Source organism: Salminus brasiliensis, chromosome 10, assembly GCF_030463535.1.
Source record: "Salminus brasiliensis chromosome 10, fSalBra1.hap2, whole genome shotgun sequence".
Taxonomy (NCBI): domain Eukaryota; kingdom Metazoa; phylum Chordata; class Actinopteri; order Characiformes; family Bryconidae; genus Salminus; species Salminus brasiliensis.
The window spans coordinates 13,647,791-13,665,981 of record NC_132887.1 but is presented as its reverse complement, the minus strand read 5'-3'; the positions used below and the strand labels follow the sequence as shown (position 1 = coordinate 13,665,981).

General features: G+C 38.8%; 2 protein-coding genes across 3 annotated transcripts in view; one reads left to right on the top strand and one right to left on the bottom strand.

Annotated features, from left to right (window-relative positions):
• Positions 1 to 63: 63 nt before the first annotated feature.
• On the bottom strand, positions 64 to 6,144 carry afg1la (AFG1 like ATPase a). Its single transcript, XM_072689311.1, has 13 exons — positions 6,030 to 6,144; positions 4,744 to 4,961; positions 4,555 to 4,606; positions 4,302 to 4,403; positions 4,001 to 4,131; positions 3,743 to 3,842; positions 3,498 to 3,556; positions 3,146 to 3,228; positions 2,949 to 3,019; positions 2,647 to 2,747; positions 2,409 to 2,549; positions 2,208 to 2,315; positions 64 to 1,938 (listed from the first exon to the last, which is right to left on the bottom strand). The coding sequence occupies exons 1-13, from the start codon at positions 6,142 to 6,144 to the stop codon at positions 1,810 to 1,812; spliced, it is 1,410 nt and encodes a 469-aa protein (XP_072545412.1). The 3' UTR covers positions 64 to 1,809.
• A 1,196-nt stretch (positions 6,145 to 7,340) lies between these two features.
• The window catches only part of vsnl1b (visinin-like 1b), a 15,561-nt gene continuing 4,710 nt past the window's right edge, over positions 7,341 to 18,191 (top strand). The window contains exons 1-2 of one of the 2 annotated variants that reach the window (XM_072689309.1): positions 7,341 to 7,508; positions 16,798 to 16,962. In XM_072689309.1, the coding sequence (XP_072545410.1) occupies positions 16,801 to 16,962 (162 nt within the window). In that variant the 5' untranslated portion in view covers positions 7,341 to 7,508; positions 16,798 to 16,800. Of the gene's footprint in view, positions 7,509 to 12,977; positions 13,322 to 16,797; positions 16,963 to 18,191 lie in introns of those variants that run through there. The other variant, XM_072689307.1, reaches the window with a different exon arrangement.

Genomic DNA, 18,191 nt, shown 5'->3' with positions numbered 1-18,191 from the left:
CTACATATACAGTCTCTGCCTGATGAGTCTACAGGCAGCTCAAGCATTCAAGCCAATACAAGGCAACCAATAAGAACACAGGTCATTTACATAGATCAGTCTTACAAGCCTCCCAGTTAAACAGTCTGTTTAATTCTTAGGAATAAAGAAAGGTTTGAAAAACACCCATGTGAAAATGAGTCACGACTGCCTTGTGCTCACAAAACCTGACAAACCTTGTAAGTGAAACAGAATAAAATATAAATAAATAAATAACTAGAGAAGCATATGGGCTCTTTGTGGTAATGTTCCAGCATGAGTAGAGACCATCTATGGAGTTGCACCTGGTATGGCATGACAATCCCAGTTCCACTATTGCTCAGAGAGAAAGGCTCACAACGTATCTGCCGATATGAGTAAGTAGTGCACGTGGGCTTGTTTGGAATGAATAGAAGAAAGGAACTGTTGCCTCTTCAGTTCTGACTACTGCAAACATTTAAATTTATTAATGAAACTATACATTTAATAAAAAAAAACATTTAACAGTTTAAACTATTGAATCTCTCCCCTTTATGTTTTCCTTGTAACTCAAAACAAAATGTTTCACAAAAAGAATATAAACCACAGTGGTTGTCAGTGTGTTGCAGTAATAAGATAATACTGCAAAAATACTTCATGTATACAGTATATGTTTTGATAATTAATATTCACACATTATTATGAAGTAATGATAGTTTCAATTATTTGCAATCATCAATTATCATATGATTTAACCATTCATCATTCTTTAAATTGGTCAAATATATATATTATTTATTTTCATTCCCCCCCTCAAATACTGGGTTCCCAGTATTTACGTTCATGAAAACAATCCACATAGGACAGCTGCACAAACAGCTTTTTTGTAAATGTCTAAATATTCCCAAAGAACTTTCCATTTTGCATTTAACAGATTAACTAGCTCACTGACGTTGAGGAGGGTTACTGAAGACTCCAGAATTGTGCTGTTCCAGGCTGTCAAAAAACAAATACAGTATACATCTCCAGAAACAAGTGGTTAAAGTATGTTTTTCCAGTCTCCTGAGGATTTCAGTCCAAACATAACCACTTTGTTTCATACCTTTCCAGCATATATTGCATTTTGAATGAGACAACACGACAACCAGAACAGAAATCATTTACACCATTCTAAAAGGCACCATAACAAAACCAGTCTGTTTAATTAAAACACATCAAGCTTGGAAATGGTCATGTAAGAATGAACCTAACTGAACCCATTTGGCACATAAACCCAAAAGGATAAAGACAAACATAAAAGGCAAGGCACATGCTGGATGTGTGTCCACTAAAATACCAGCTTTGCATGTGTGCATATAGAGAACGCTCATGTTTGCTGAACAGCTACAGAATGGAACTTTTGTCATATTTATGTAATATAAGATTATCAACTGTGGATAAGAAGTCAAGCAATGTTTTAAAAAATAAATAAATTACTTCCTTTTTAAATAGATCCTTATTGACTGTACCTGTACCTTGGCTTAACACTGCATATGGAATATACTAGAGTGGGTTGAGATGACAAAGAAAGCAATTAACATATTCATAAAGGCAAGTCCCTTTTCAAACACTTGATTGGCAGAAGACCCTTCTTCAATTCCATAAATGGAATGCAGTCCATCAACCTACCCATGTTTACAGTCCTCATCCTCCTCGAAAAAGATGTTAAAAATATAAAGTGCAGCAGAGTAGTGTACAGTTCCGGTTAAAATATTGTTTACAGTGTTCTGATAAAATACATACACTGCAATATGCAGTCAGTTATGGAGTGTGCTATGAAGAGCTCCGATCACCTTCCACCCAGTACTCCTCAGTCTGCATCTCTGTGAGGCGAGACACTGTCCTCTGGAAGGCAAACACTTCTTCCTCTCCTGTGAAGATTGATAGTGAACTGGCCGAATCCTAAAAAACACACAAGATAACCAGACTAAAACAGAGATAAATTAGAGATGGCATTACTTTTTCTCCTCCAATACGACATACATATTCTCATCTATCTTAAAAGTAATAATTGTTGCAGAAATGTTTTCTTTGTTTTCTTTACAGCATTTTTTGCTGGTACTGATACACCGTCACTATTAATAATAACAAACCCCACCCTTTCTAAACATCTTACGTCAAAGCAGCACGTACCATTAATTCCAAACCTGTGATTTAAATAGCTTCATTACCCTTTTCAAGCCCAGGTCATCGATTAAGATGTGGCTCTCATCATCATGGTGTCCCTCGTTTACAAACAGCTCCTCTAGTGGCACCTCAGCCTGTAACACCACTCGTACCTGAAAAAAAAACATTCCACTGCACTGCATGAGGTTTGTTCAAAAATCTCATGAAGAGAAATAGAAGTCAGAAGATTTGTCTGTAACATTTACCTTATGGTCATAAAATGCATCAATGAGCGTGATGAAGCGCCTGGCCTGAGTCTTCTTATTCAAAGTCAGTAAAGGAATGTTGCGAATAAACACTGTGTCGAACACTGTAGAGATTTCTAAGTAGTCGCTGGCGCCTAAAGGCTAAAAATAACATAACAAAACAGAAAGTTCAGTAGACCTGAATAGAAGATTTACTTCAGGGCAATGCCCTTTTTATTACTAAAGAAAACAAGCTCACCCTATCACACAGCTCCTCAAAAGTGCAGTCTGCGATGGTCCCACATGCTTTGTATAGTGTCAACATCCTACCGTGTACCTTCAGAGACCTGGGTCGAGTTACTGAAAGATAGAAAGAAAGAAATGTATTATACAGTAACAGTATTGGTGCCTAGCAACAGTCTATTAATTAGATTAATTACTCTATTAATTTCTCTATAATAATTTGATTAATAAATTTACAAAACATGTGACATGAAACTATGTAGTAAGTTTAAACCATGTAGACAGACAAAATAGAAAACAAACAAACTAGAAACTTACTATCATTCTGTTTGAACGCCAATTCATCAAAGAGCTTATCCAGTGTTGCCTGTACATTATCTTCACTGGAACTAATTCACAACAAACGAAAATGTTTGTCATTTGGAAAAAACAAGTAAAGCATGTGAAAATCATGTAAACAGGATTATAAATACTATGTTGGCTTTATAAGAATTTAAGAATCTTAAATCCCTTACAGGTAGAAGAGTTTTCCCGCTGCAGGCCGATTTCTTTTGCGGTAATCTATTCCAGAGTCTAAACGAAGTGTTCGGCAATACTCCTATAAAAAGAAATATCTACTCATGAGAAAAATCATTAATGCAACAGTAAAATTCACTGAAGATCCCTAAATCTTACACTTAAATTAGGTCATAAAACACATACAGCTAACAATGCCTTGCCAATGCCTAATTTGTAAAAGTGCAGTTTGTCAGATCTCTACAATTTACTGCATTGCAAGAAAGGCTTTGAAATGATCAGTGAGCAAGAATCTCAGTTCATTAGAATAATAGCTTGGGTATAAGAAAATAAGCTTGGGTAACCACTTACCTTAAGCACAGCTATGAATGGCACAAAGTTCACCCTCTGTAATCCATTCTTGTACAAATCTGTAAAACAGGACTTTGTACTTAGTACAACTTCAAATCTTGTCTGTGTTCCTGACATGTGCAAACAGTGGCTACTGTTAACGAATTCCAGCAAAGCTGATTAACACATCTGCATGTGTGACTGAGTTCTGAGGTCTTTGTAAGGGTTTTAAAGTTTCGTTCCTAAATCTCTGCTTAACTTCTTACCATCTGGAGGTCTGTTGGATGTGGCGACAACTACAACACCATGAAGAAAGAGGTTTTCGAAGAGCTGCTTGAGAATCATGGCATCTGCAATGTCTGTGACCTATTTGATTGAGAAAATCAATGAAGCCACATTGATGCAAACAGAAATTCTGCTGCATTTCACACAAGCAAGACTTGCTGATGCTATTGCTCATGAATAGCCCATGTGTCAACCATATTAAAACAAGGACCAATAAGGCTAAAAGACACTTTTGTAACCTGAAACTCATCAAAGCATAGCAGGGAGGCCTCCTCACTGATTTCTTCTGCAACTGGTGCAATAGGATCATAGGCTTTTGCCATTTTCCCTGCCTTTCTCTTGGGCATGCTCTGTTTCAAGCGATGGATCCCTAAGAAACGAACACATCTGCATTATTGCTGATAGAAGAAAGAAATATATTTATTTTTTTTATTAATTATTAATAATTATCATTATACACACACACACACACACACACACACACACAAGATTTGAAGTTATCCATAAATTAAAATGCCATTTTAAGGAGAGCAGACTTACGTTTGTGTACATCTATCATAAATCCATGAAAGTGGACCCTCTTTTTATTTGCTATCTCCACATGACTGTAAAACATGTCCATCAGCATTGTTTTTCCAGTGCCTGTAACATAAGCATAAAATAATGTTCATAAGTAAGAAACGTGATCCTTGAACCAAAAACAATACTGAACAAGTACTGTACAGCATGTCCAGACAAACAGCATAGTATTAGGCTGCTCATAACCACTGTTTCCTTATAAATCACAACTTACCTACATCCCCATAAATGTAAACGCCTTTTGGAGGCTTCTGTTTGGAGAACAGCTGCAAAAGATTGAAGAAAAATATTCAAATATAATTGTTGCCAACCTTTAAGCAGTTCCCCATCCAGTACCATACACAAAGCATAAACATGCAATTTATTTTGCACAAGGATAAGTAAACCTTTTTTTGCCACTTACATTCAAAAGGAAAGACCTGGGATGGTTGCTGTATCCTTTAAGTTTCTTCTGCATTGCATCTAATTCTTGCAGAACAGCTCTTTGCTGTTGGTCCTCCTGTAGTAATCCATTCTGGATCAGATTGTTGTAATGTTCTAAAGGGCCACTAAAAGGGCTGCTGGGAGTGTTGGCTGCAACAGTGTCTTCAATGGACTGAGACAGTGCACCTGATGCAAATGCTAAAGTTGAGAAATTATAGATGACAATGAGTTAAGATCATATGCAGACAACAAAGTTTTACATTAGTTGATAGATACTGCAGTTAGTAGTTAGATACTGGCTTTTCTTTTAGAAATCTGTAAGTTCAAGTCAATGACATTTAATAAAACGTTAATAAACGTTAATAAAAACTGGCAACAGAGATTGCTCACTACTGGAATTAGAATTGACTAAAATCTCCAAATCTCAAAAACGGCAACTTTGCAGGAAAAGACAAAGATTTTGCATGACAGCGACAACACCTGCTAATAAATAAACCAACTCGCATGGAAGATATACGTTTACACAGGGGTTTCTAGAATGACTGCTTCATTACAAAAACAGCCGTGGATCATCTCAACAATAAGCATTTTAACTCTTTAATTAAACATCTGAAGAAAACAAACTAAAAGTTGTAACAAGGATGAAGGTATAATGGGCTGTCATCTAATCAGCTACTTACTATGCAGTGTATTCAGATACTATACACTGGCTGATGTTTACAAGTCCTCTACATAAGATGTCAGCTGCCCAGTTCTGAACTGTGATTAATAATGACTACTTGCCAGAACTGCTGTTATACTATAGGCTATACAGGGCTATACGAGTCTAGCTGGTTTGTCATGTTAACAAGCAGTTCTTCAAATACACCCGATGACGATAACATTGTCATACTACACTCTTACAAGTAAATTATACTTTAGACTAATGGATTAACCAAAAATAATCTACAGATAGACTGATATTGGTGTCTCAGCTCATCTAAACCACTTCAGGAAAAAAACATTACAAGTGAATAATAAGAGATATTAAGGAGTTATTTTAAATCATGTCATTGTGAAATGTCTATATACATATAAAAAGCAGGACTGTTACAGTAAATGTATTTTGAGTCTGTGGTGGCAGTTCAACTCCACTATAGGTATCTAGCTATGTGGCTACCCACATTCAGCCAGCCGGCTAACTACAGAGGTGTCCCCGGACAGCCATGCGAACTCTCTTTATGACTGTCTGTCAGCATGAAATTAAAAAACGACTCCGTCACTCACCTCGTCTGACCGTGTTGTGGACACTCTGAGGGCCTAATGCCGTTTTCGCTATCAGGTTATGATTAAAAAGAAACCGAACACTGACAGACACCAAGGACGCCCTACCGGCTGCCATCTTGGCATTCAGGATAAGTCAACTTTATTTGAAACGCGGTGCGCGTTCACGTTTTGGGCGTGGCTTCACGAGAGACCAGGGTCGCGTCCAAAACCGCGCACTGGTGCACACGCAAATTAGTGCACCGCCATTAGGAGTGTATACACTAACGGTAGTGCGGTGAGCATAGTAGATTTGGAACACAGCAGCGAGCTCAAAAGACAGATTTTTTGTATCTCTCCTCTTTTTGCTGCTTGTAGTCTCTCTCTCTCTTTGTGCTCACTCTCTCATTCTCTTTATCTTCCTAATGTTCTCTCTTTGGTCTTTCTCTCCCCATTGCTCTCTCTCTCTCTCTGTCTCTCTCTCTCTCTCTCTCTCTCTCTCTCTCTCTCTCTCTCTGTCTCTCTCTCTCTCTCTCTCTCTCTCTCTCTGTGTGTGTCTCACACTCGAGCAATCTGTACATTCTTGCAGTGTGAGTGTGCAATGTGCTGTTGTATGCAGGCATGATCACACTACCAGTCCCCTCATTATTCCTTACCTTATTGCTTTTGTCTCTCTATTTTTTTTGCCCATGCTCTCTCTCTCTCTCTCTCTCTCTCTCTCTCTCTCTCTCTCTCTCTCTCTCTCTCCCTCAGCTCTCTTTGTCCATGCTGTCTTTTTCTCTCATTGTCTTTGCTCTCTTCCTTTCTGCTCTTCATCATCCACTCTTTTTTTCTATCCCTGTTCACTGCCCTTCACCTCCACTCTCTGTCTCTCACTCTACCTCCTTCCTTGCTGTTTGTAGTCTCTCTCTCTCTTTGTGCTCACTCTCTCATTCTCTTTATCTTCCTAATGTTCTCTCTTTGGTCTTTCTCTCCCCATTGCTCTCTCTCTCTCTCTCTCTCTCTCTCTTTCTCTCTCTCTCTCTCTCTCTCTCTCTGTCTCTCTCTCTCTCTCGCTCTCTCTCTCTCTCTGTCTCTCTCTGTGTGTGTGTCTCACACTCGAGCAATCTGTACATTCTTGCAGTGTGAGTGTGCAATGTGCTGTTGTATGCAGGCATGATCACACTACCAGTCCCCTCATTATTCCTTACCTTATTGACTTTTTGTCAATGTTAAAAAAAGGCATGGGCTCTAGATGTCTGTTGCCATGACAACAGTGGTGCCTTAAGGCACAGTGCAGCATGCACACCCTGACACACACACACACACACACATTAAAACGCCCACACACAGTCATCATATATTTACAGTGAGGTTGTGGAATACGAGTAGCTTGGAGGTCCAGCGTTGGAGGGAATTTCGGGATCAGGACATGAGAGGCTGCTGAGAACTGAATACACTCTTACGCTTCCTTCAGCTGGGGTCTCAACATTTCATGTTGCTCATGCTCTTTGCCATTTCAGGGTAAGAGGATGCATGTTATTTGTTAATGACACTGGTCATTGTGCCTTCAATTACGAACAGACTTTGACTCTTCTGAGCTTCCAGTTCTCTTTGTGATTAGCCCCCCACGCCTCCCCTTATGAAGTTGTATGAGTATGAGATAAGTTGAGTGTAGTAGGGGTCAGGGTCTGTGGCTGATTAATTAGCAGTCCTGCTGAATCTGTGAGCGAGATGGTCATTCATCTGTGTGTGTATCCATGGCAAAATGAGTATCCCCCACCCAACTGCTGAATGATTAATCTAATGAGAGCGCCGCAGTCTGTGTGCTAGCAGGCTAGTCCCAGTGTCTTACAGACAGAGCAATGCAGAGGGAATGTACATGGAAGAGCAGCCCTGTAGACATATCTGTCTTGGGTGACATGATCACCAAATATGATTTAGAAGATGGCTTAAGAAAACTTCAGGCTGAACATATAAATGGCTAAAGTAGTCAGAAAGTAATGGAAGCTTATATCCCTCTGAATGTGCCAACTGCAGGCTCAAATCATCACACACCGCATGTTGAGTTTAGTAGTCTTAAATATACTGATGCCTCAGATGGTTCTTTGAGCGATGCCATAGATTAAGCACTGTTCCCCAATAAGCCTGGTTTGTAATAGAGATGTGTGACAAACTTTTTAAAGGTCTAAAAAACACCTTAGTTGACATAAAGGTTCCTAATCAATGATAAATTAATAAATGATTAATGATGATAAATGACTATTGCTTTAAAATCCAAATGCTTACAAATGCTCACTAAAGGGCCTGGTGTCAGTATTATTAACAAGACCTGCAGTGCATCATGGGATAGCATGTGATACAAAAGAAAATATGTGATTTGAATATAATTAAAATATAAATATATTAATTATATTATATGTTTTAAATTCTGTTTTTGCTCGATTCAGGGAGTTCAACTGCTGTGACATCTTCACTTAAAACTACCAACATTCTCACTCATCCCCAGCCCATCACTGAAGCTGGATGAGCAGTGGTATGACCTAGCTGACGCCACATAACCATTTTGAATAATCACAAGCTAGGAGAAACGAGGGAGGAATCCAAGATTTAAGGGCAGTTCATAAAAAGTCCATAAGATGTTGCGGACATCTGATGGTACATGAACTCTGAGAAACAATATGTTTTTTATTAATATAAGTATATGTAGTATTTTTATAGGATTTTATACAAAATGGTTGTAGTTATTGGTAGTGCTACAACTCGAACAGGGCCTTTCAGATATAAATGCAAGGAAAACATGTTATTAGATAATGTTACCAATACACTTGGCATAGTGATGGATATAAACAGCTTCTAAAAAACATGCAATAAATTTGTATTTTTTTTATTTGTGAAGCCCATTTTATACATTGTACAGGACAACTGTGTATCACTCTCTAATGTGGATTATAATTGTTGAATTATTGATAGATATTTTATGTATTCATATATAGATTATATCAATCAGTGCAATATTAACTGATATTAAATGGACCTTTAAACTAGACTTAGATAATCAGGTAGTACTAGATGATTTCTAGCCTTTGTTTAACGAACAGAGTGAATTTAATAAAATATGAGTTTAATTCATGTCAAATTTGGTCAAATTTTGTCCTGTCTATTCATTCATTCTATGCCCTGTGCAAATGCAGTCTTTGTGGGACCCCTTCTCTAAATGCAGAACTATACAACAAAGCAAATTATGTAGTTTAAGGCCCGTTAGGACCCAGGTGTTAAATCTGGGGCATTATTAAATAGTGTATGGATAATTATCCCTTGGGTTTGCTGATAAACATGTTATTTTGAAAGTGGAAAACACAGTCTAGCATTTCTCTCACTACATCTCTCCTAACCATGACTGTTTAAGTGACCAGAAGTTTCTATTAGCTTTGTGTGAACATTTTGTGATGAAAGATGAAATTCGAAATGGTATAAATGAGTTTACCAGACAAATGTAACTGTAGGTCTGTTGTCCATAAATCTCCTGTGGAGTTACCACAAGGTTTAGTAGGTGTGGTAAATGATATGTTTAGAGCCATTATCCTCCGTCCTACTAGTCGATTTCACTCACTTCCTTTGTAGTAAATCAGTCCACATCCTCCTAGTGATATTCCTCTCCCACTAGTTATCCAGCTGTTTAAAAACCAGTGCTAGTGGCCACTGGTCCCAGTGATTAGTCAGAGTAGAGTGTAGTGAGTAAAAATGGAACTCACTCCTCAGAAATAACTAATTTCTAAAAAACAGGAAGATTTTCATCTAAATGAATCTCTTCAAAATTTGACCCCTCCATATAGTGTTTGGATTGTGGTCTAGAATGCAAATTAATGAACAATGCTGACAGAAATACTTTTGGCTTTACAGTTTTTACAGTATTTGCTTAAATAAATAATATTTATCCAATCATTTTTGTCTCAATCTCTAATCACATTATTTGAGTGAATTATTGCAGTGAGTTGCATGACATTACTTTAGTTAATTATATTTTTACAGGTAACAATTGATAATTCCTTACCTGAGACCCCAAGTCAAAACCTAATACCTTTTAAAATGCATTAGTCAAGATTCAATAAACACCACCTCTAGTGATTACAAAGGTGAACATTTTTGGATCTCTCTGGATCTTTGGATCTGCCTTCCATTACTGCCTATGAACACAAAGCACACCTCTAAGTTCTTCTATTCATGCTCCCCACATACTCCACAAACTCTTTTTTTGGTGTAATGGTGGCATTTGGCCAGACTATGCATCAATCTTGCCCACTATGACATTTAGCTTCTAAATAGTAAAATTATAAACCTGTAAACACATAGAATTCGACTCATAGTGATTAGCAGCTGTAGGAATAGTCGAGTTTCTGCGCTATCCAGTATGTTTTTGTAATGAGCTCCCACGAGTTGATCAGTCACTACCTAGTTAACATTGCTAGCTTCAGCTGACCAGTACTGCATCAATTTCTCTGAAGGAGGTTCATCCAAATCATTACTTTACTCAGCTCTCTAAGTGACCTACTCAAGTTCTGTCACTCCAACAGTTCAGCACATTATACAGATTTACTGCATTTACATACCTGTCCAGGAGACACAATGCTAATTCTGCCTCCAACTTCATCCCTTTCGCATGTAATATTTCTCTCCATATTGGAAAAGCACAGTGGTTCCAGTGTTAATTCAGCCAAATAGAAACAGGGTTGGAGTAATGAGCACTGAGGAGATGGGGTGGAGTAATGGGCACTGATGAGATGGGGGTGGAGTAATGAGGTGTTGAGCATTGTTTCATAAGGTTTGTTGCCAGTCTGGAGCAACAAGTTTTCCCAGGCACCCAGGCACCTATTGCTTAGTTTCTGTTGTTAGTTTATGACATACTATGGCCATACCTATGGTGAGACTTAATTATGCATATGCTAATAATGTAGATTACATGTATTTTATATCTTGCAGTGTTTTGAAGGACATTTGGGGAAATATTTATCTTTCTCCAGTTACAGTGTCCACAGAGGTTAGCATCAGGCCTGTCCAGAATCAGTGTATATACTTAGCGCTTGACAAATAAGCAAGGGAAAAACACAGTTATTAGCATACTGTAGCTGTTTATCCTTTATTCAAGTGTTCTAAAGTGTTATTTTTGAATTGACAAACTAGCAATCATATTTTGCCGCCTGATCTGTGAACAATGTCATTATTTAGTAAAAGTAATTTCTTAATTTTGTATTTAATACCTTAAATGTAATATTTTGATGGTAAATGCCTCTCTATAGTGTGGTTAGTCACACTCGTCACTGTTGATCTTTAGTATTTTATTTTACAATAAAATAGTCAAAAACAATAAAACCAGAATTCAACATGCTGTACTTCTTATACTAGTAGATGGACAGATGTATTAAGAAATTCCCTTGCCTGGAAATATGGAAATATAAGGATTCCTCTTTTTATTCACTTAAGATTTATATGGACCTATTCACAGATATAGTAGAAAGTGGAAACGTTGAAGATTCCCTTAAGGAAAACATTATTTCAGGTTTGCTTTGTCAGTATCATATTATAGAGCTGATCTTTATTTGCACTATGCCAAATCAATGATGCTGATACTGGCGCCACATTCTGCTTTTAACTCCATAAAACATAAGGGCCAGTGTGTGAGTCCATACCTCCATGCTTGTGACTAAATAACATAATAGCTTCATTATCAAATAATTCAAACACTTTAAAATAGACGTCTGTACCTGAACCCTCACACAAACGTCACACGCACACATAAACCAACCATAACTCATGCATAACATGCAATATTAGGTTGATGTCATTTGTAGTCTGTAGGAGGTCTTCAATATATATATATATATATATATATATATATACCTTAATCATTTAAATGTAAATGACCCCATTCTGAATTTGGTTTGGTGTGAAATCATACACAATAGAGAAACCCAATGACTCTTTTTTACTGTGGTGAAACCAGGGATCAGAATGTCTACACAACAAATCTAACCATTTTACTGTATATAGAACCTGTAACCCTATGTGTTGTATAAGTTGGTAACTGTATACACACTGCATATAATATTGTATATAAGTTTATTACTTCACCCTGTACTCTATGAATGGACTTTGAATTAGAAGGTTATAGCATATCCATAATCATTTTATGCAATAGCTTTGTGTGATGTAGCATTATTTAGACATCTGGTTTCTACTACCACCATCATGAATAGTTCTAACCCAGTAAGCTTCTCTAGAACTGGGCATCTTACATCAAACCACTCTGAATGTCTTTGTTTACACCTTATTGCTTTAATTATGTAGCAATGTTGAATAACTACACTTATTTAAATACTTATCAACTGAAGAAACCACAATGCACAGTATGTCCAAAAGTTTGTGGATACCTGCTCTTCCAGTGTTTCTTCTGAAATCAATGGTATTCATGCAAAGTTTGTCTCCCTTCCCTCTACTCGTGTGGGAAAGCCTTACAACAGATGTTGACACATTGCTGTGAGGATTGGATTGCATCCACACAGATAGCATTAGTGAGGTCAGGTCCTGATGTCTGGATCACAAGCATAACTTTCGGCTTACCCCGAAGGTGTTCGGTGATGTTTTATCACCCTTGAACACAGTTCCAGTGCTGCACAGCCCAAAACTGGGGAGCTTTACACCACTCTAGCTGACGCTGAGCATTGGGGATGGTGGCCTTAAACTCATGTGTGGCTGCTCCAGAGTGTCCCATTCTATTAACAATACCTTTCTAATGGAGATCACACCAACTGAAATTGCTTGCTTGTGTGCATCTTAGAGTAGTTGAAATGGGAGGTGTCCGGATACTTATGAAGATATTTCTAAATATCATTCCCTTCTTTTGAGCAATAACATAACCTTTTGGTGCCATGCCATAACAAACCCCCCTCCCTGAGCTGCCTCCTGTGCACAGCCCAGCATGCCTCAGCACTGCATGCCCATATAACGCTGCTTGCTCACATGAGGAGCCGCGAGAAGGAGACGTGTGCCGTGTGCGCAAACTCCATCGAGCCAGAGCTGCAGCACGAGCCCGAGAGGAGAGGAGAGGAGGAGAGCCATCTCCGAGGAGTTGGAGAGGAGAGCCGTCTCCCAGGAGCTGCCTAAAAAAACGAAAAACGAGGAGAGGAGGTGCACCGACACCCATACACTGCTAAAGCGTTCAGCGAGGGGGCATCTGGGGGCTTAGCTTTGCGTGCTTTCTGCCAGGCTCCTGACCGTGCTTCATTCAGCACCGACGCACACACGCTCCCCATCTTCAGCCTCTCCCAAACTCCAGCAAGGTAAGGGGCAAGCGAAGCTGTGGAACAGTATAAAAATGGGGGCTGGAGGCAGATGGGGGCTGGAGGGGGGCTTGTTCGTGCGGCGCCGTTGCGTTTCCCTGCAGTAAAACGGCTGAATGAACGGATGAATGAGCGTGTGAATGAAATGAACGAGGGTTTCGCACATGCATGACCACCATGGTGCATGGCCTGTTTTCAGCGCACACCGCATGCATGCGTGTTTATCGGGGGTGGGTGTGGGGGTGGAGACGGGTGGGGGTCGTAATGGTGGTTTATAAAACAGAAATTAGCCTGTGGTTAACGATGAGCGCAGACATGGTGCAGGACGCACGCAGCAGTCCTCGACCTGCTCGCGCCCCATAAAACGGCGTGTATTTACGTCTGTTCGTGCGTTTAGAGCCATTTGATGGGGGGAGTTTCAGCCCCCCAGTTGTAGGGTTCTAGGACGGAGGATGGCACTCCAACGCAGAGATCAAATATGACTGCGTCTGTTTTTTCCCCCGCAGAAGGAAAGCAGAGCGTTCCCAAAGCCAACGTTTCCAAAATGGAAGACGGCGTACATTTATGGTGATAAATAGCCTGTTCATGTTGACATGCCTGCATTGCATTGGGCGCCCTATCAAGTGGCATCTCCCTCGTGATCTGTCTCAGAGCTTTTCATGGGCTAATATGGGCTGATCTAACGCCTTGAAGACGCAGGGCGAAGCCTGAGCACTATGCCACGATTCGCCCCGTTCTTTCTTTCCCCCACTTATTCTCTCCACGGCGTCGAGCAGCCAGGACCGCAGGACCGCAGGACCGCAATGGAAGACCGTCTCCTCACGCTTTCCCTCCTCTCTCAAGGTCATTCAGTGAACGGTTGGAGCTTGAAGGAGCTCTCAGCGCTCTTACATAACAGCCTGGGCGGTTAGTTAACGGCGCAGCCTTATTAAATAACCCTCTCTGCCTGTCTTTAATTAGGCGGCGTTATCACTGAAGGCTTTGGCTGCTGTGGTGCGCGGTGCGCGGTGCGCAGCGCTCGTGCAGCTGTTCCGCGGTGCTGCTCGCCTCGCACGAGACAGCCTGCAGAACTGCAGCCCAATAGAGCCCAGTGAGATGATGAGGAGGTGCTGGAGACCACCTACCCCACCCCCCCCACCCTCCTCACACCACTTCTCTCCGTTCCCCCACCCCACTGCACACATTACAGCATTACAGCATTACAACTTACCGTGTGTGCAAGTCCTTTTCACAGGTTTCATCCTGAACCAGCAGAGACTTGCCAATTCTGGCTCTTTTGAGCGAGAACTTTAACATTTAACATGAAGCCAACATTATAATTTTGAGAGCTCTGGGTTGTTATTATGATGATAATGATTATTATGATTGATGTTGTTAAATTGGGTCATCACAAGCAATAATGATAATAATAATAATAATAATTGCAATCCCTATCACGATTCTAAGAAATGAAAACAAAAAATATGGTTATTATTATTATTAATAGTAATGATGACAATAATAATAATAATAGTTCATTGTTATTGATGTTGTCATCATTACATGCAATAATAACAATGTACATGTAAAAACATTATGCTATTACAATCATCTTCACCACTACATTGTTGTTACTGTTGTTTTTTGAGGTTTTACTCCAAAATAATGAACGTGATAATTATGTCACAATAATAATTATTATTATCATATACTACATATTAATAACCATTTCGCTTTTATTGTTGCCATTTTAACAGACTGTGTAAAGCGGGCACAAACTAACGGTGGGGTAAAAATGGAGTTCAGTTCCAGTAGAACATGCTCCTCATCATCTCATATGCTCAGATATACAATATATGGAGTATTGGGACACTTGCTCATTCCAGGCTATTAAAAAGAGTTTATCCTGCTTTTGTTGAGAGCAACTGTCTCTACTATCTGAGGAAGACTCGATTTTGGAGCATTTCTATGAGGATTTGATTGCATTCAGCAACAAGAGCGTAAGTGAGGTCATGATGTTGGATAATCAATACCTCACCTCATTTCAAAAGTATTGGATGGAGCACAATCATTCCAGAGGACACAGTTCCACTGCTCCACAGCTCAATGGAGGGGGGCTTTATTGCCCTCTAGCCCACGTCTGGGTTGGTTCATGTTTATCTGTTCCAAATAATCCTATTCTACTGGTAATAATTCTCCACAGGGGCTTGACAAGCTGTCGGTGTGCATTTGCAGACCTGTGTCAGCAATGGCTGCAACTTGAAGTAGCTGAATGCATTAATTAGAAGGGGTGTCCATAAATATTTGGTGCCATACAAGTGTTTTTGATTACTGGCTTGTGTGTATAAGTCAAAGAATTCACCACTAAATTACTTTATTTAGCCTTATTATAGCCTTTTGGTGTCTGTAACAGAACACTATTTTGATTTTAACATATATAGAGCAGTGAGAGCTAGCTGGGCTGAAGTACATCCTCCACATGGTGGGGTTAGCCTCCCAAAGAAAACAATGAGAAGTCCATATCTCCCCACATAAATCCAGACAAGTTAAATGTGTTATCAGAAACCATAGATGTCATGGAAATAAAACTAGTGAGCTTAGTGCACACTAAGTCCCTTAATACTAAGTCCCTTCATCTGTTATAATTAATTTATTATATATTATATATTACATAAAATGTATAAAATGTTGGCACACACTAAGCTTACTACTAAATTGTTACCAAACGGTTGGTGTTAACAGTTTAACATTGATTTTATGTGTGTCAAGGATGCATAGGTTATTTAACAAAAACAAAATAGGATATGGTGGTGCTCCAGTCTTCCCTATGTTAAGATGGACAATTTGGAAGAAGCTTATTTTATACTTTTAATCATTTTGGATTATTATTACTATTACAGTCATAAGCAGTAATATTTACTTGCTAGTAATATTAATCTAACCAGGATCATACTAATAGCGTTCATATCGTGTTGTTTTTGTTTTTATTTTAATACATTTTTGAATATTCTACTAAAAACATTGAAAGATTATTAGTTTTTTTTCTATAATCTGTATTTAGTTATCTTCTATACTGTCCTCTAATTCTACATTCATCAAAAGATAAGGTTGCAGGAACATTAGGAAATTTGTCTGCAAACAAGTTTACTAATTGTGTTCTGTGAACTTCTAATGTATCGCAAGTGTAGAGCATGCACTAATACTAAGCTAATGCAGTATTGATTAATTGTGAAATGTGCATCTGGTCATTCAAGTTTACTGTAACTTAGCATGAGAGACATTAGACACTTCATTGTACTTCCTAATGGCGTGTCATTAATTTGCCAGTGACAGCTCGTAAAAAGGGCCTCAAACATCAAAGAGCTTGACTACACAAACCAGGAGCATGTATAATACATTATATGACAAACATTTCTTTTTCTTAAAAAAAACAAAACAAAACAACAAAAAACCTGTTTATTCTAACATGTCTAAAAATATTACTCTTTTCTGTGAAGATCATGGGGAAACAGAACAGCAAGCTAACCCCTGAGGTGATGGAGGACCTGGTGAAGAACACGGAGTTTAATGAACATGAGCTCAAGCAGTGGTACAAGGGCTTCCTGAAAGATTGCCCCAGCGGTAAGCTAAACCTGGATGAATTCCAGCAACTGTATGTTAAGGTGAGTAACTTTTTATTGTGTTTAATTAAACACTCCTGTATTTTACATAACAGGTATATAAGAGTTTTCAAGCCAGTGGCTGCACAGAAGCCACTTTGTAGTCCAACAGAGTATGCCCACATTAGATGACCAAATACATAGCTGAACCACAAACTTATTGAGGGGTAGTTCATGTGTTCTTTTTTATTGCTTACCATGGTGGATTCATGAGGCATGCTGCTGACAAGATTACTCATGCTTTGCTGATTTGAATTTGTTTACTGAGGGACTTTAATTACGCAATGGCATTTAGGTATATTAGTAAATGTGCAATTATAGTAGGGCTGCAGAAAATAATCATCATCGTCGCTGTGTGGGTATGTGCGATAGTGCCATTGCAGGGCATGCAGTGTCATGTAAGACAAATGAAATCAAACACATGCTTTTTTTTGCTGCTTTATACAAAAGGAAAATCCCACTATTCTCATTTTCCATTACCTATCTACCAGAGGCTGATTATCCCGGCCCAGTATCATTTATTTTACTCCAATCTTGGACAAATTAGAGTTGATTATTCATATCATGATATGTTGGATCATTGATGTCTGGTGACTTGTGATAGAAATTCCTGTGTTTTTTATATAGAAAAACGTATTGCAGAAATAAAATATAACTGTCAATTTTTCCCCAATATTGTGCAGTCCTACTTTCTAGGACATGGACTTAATTTTTTTTCTTCTTGTTTTCGTACTATACTGCTGTAATTTCCAAGCATATGAAATGTTATCCTGTCTAATTCGCTTAAGTACACTGTAAATCAGTTGTAAAGATATCTCAAGATGTGCGGCTCCAACTGCTACACAGCATATGTCCAGTTAGCTATCTAGCTATGCTTGATGTTTGTAACGGTGATCTGTCAATGCACATACCTAAGAATGGGTGTAACTGGTTTCATATATGTAATTAAACAGTGCTCCAATGCCATGAATTCCATTGGCGTTTTAGCTATTGTTGTTTTATTTAAAAGGTAGTTCCCTATCAAATCTATTTCTTGCAGGTTTCTCCTTATCTCACACTTAATCTTTCAGCCAAGACATGTTTAGTGTCCAAAGTTTTCTTCTTCTGTTTTACACTGGAACTACACAGCTAATACAAGTAATTAAGGCTCCTTAAAAAGCATATGAACTGCTGGATTACAAAAGAACAAACCCACCAGTAATGCCTTGGTGTGCAGTAAGCCTCTCTGCATT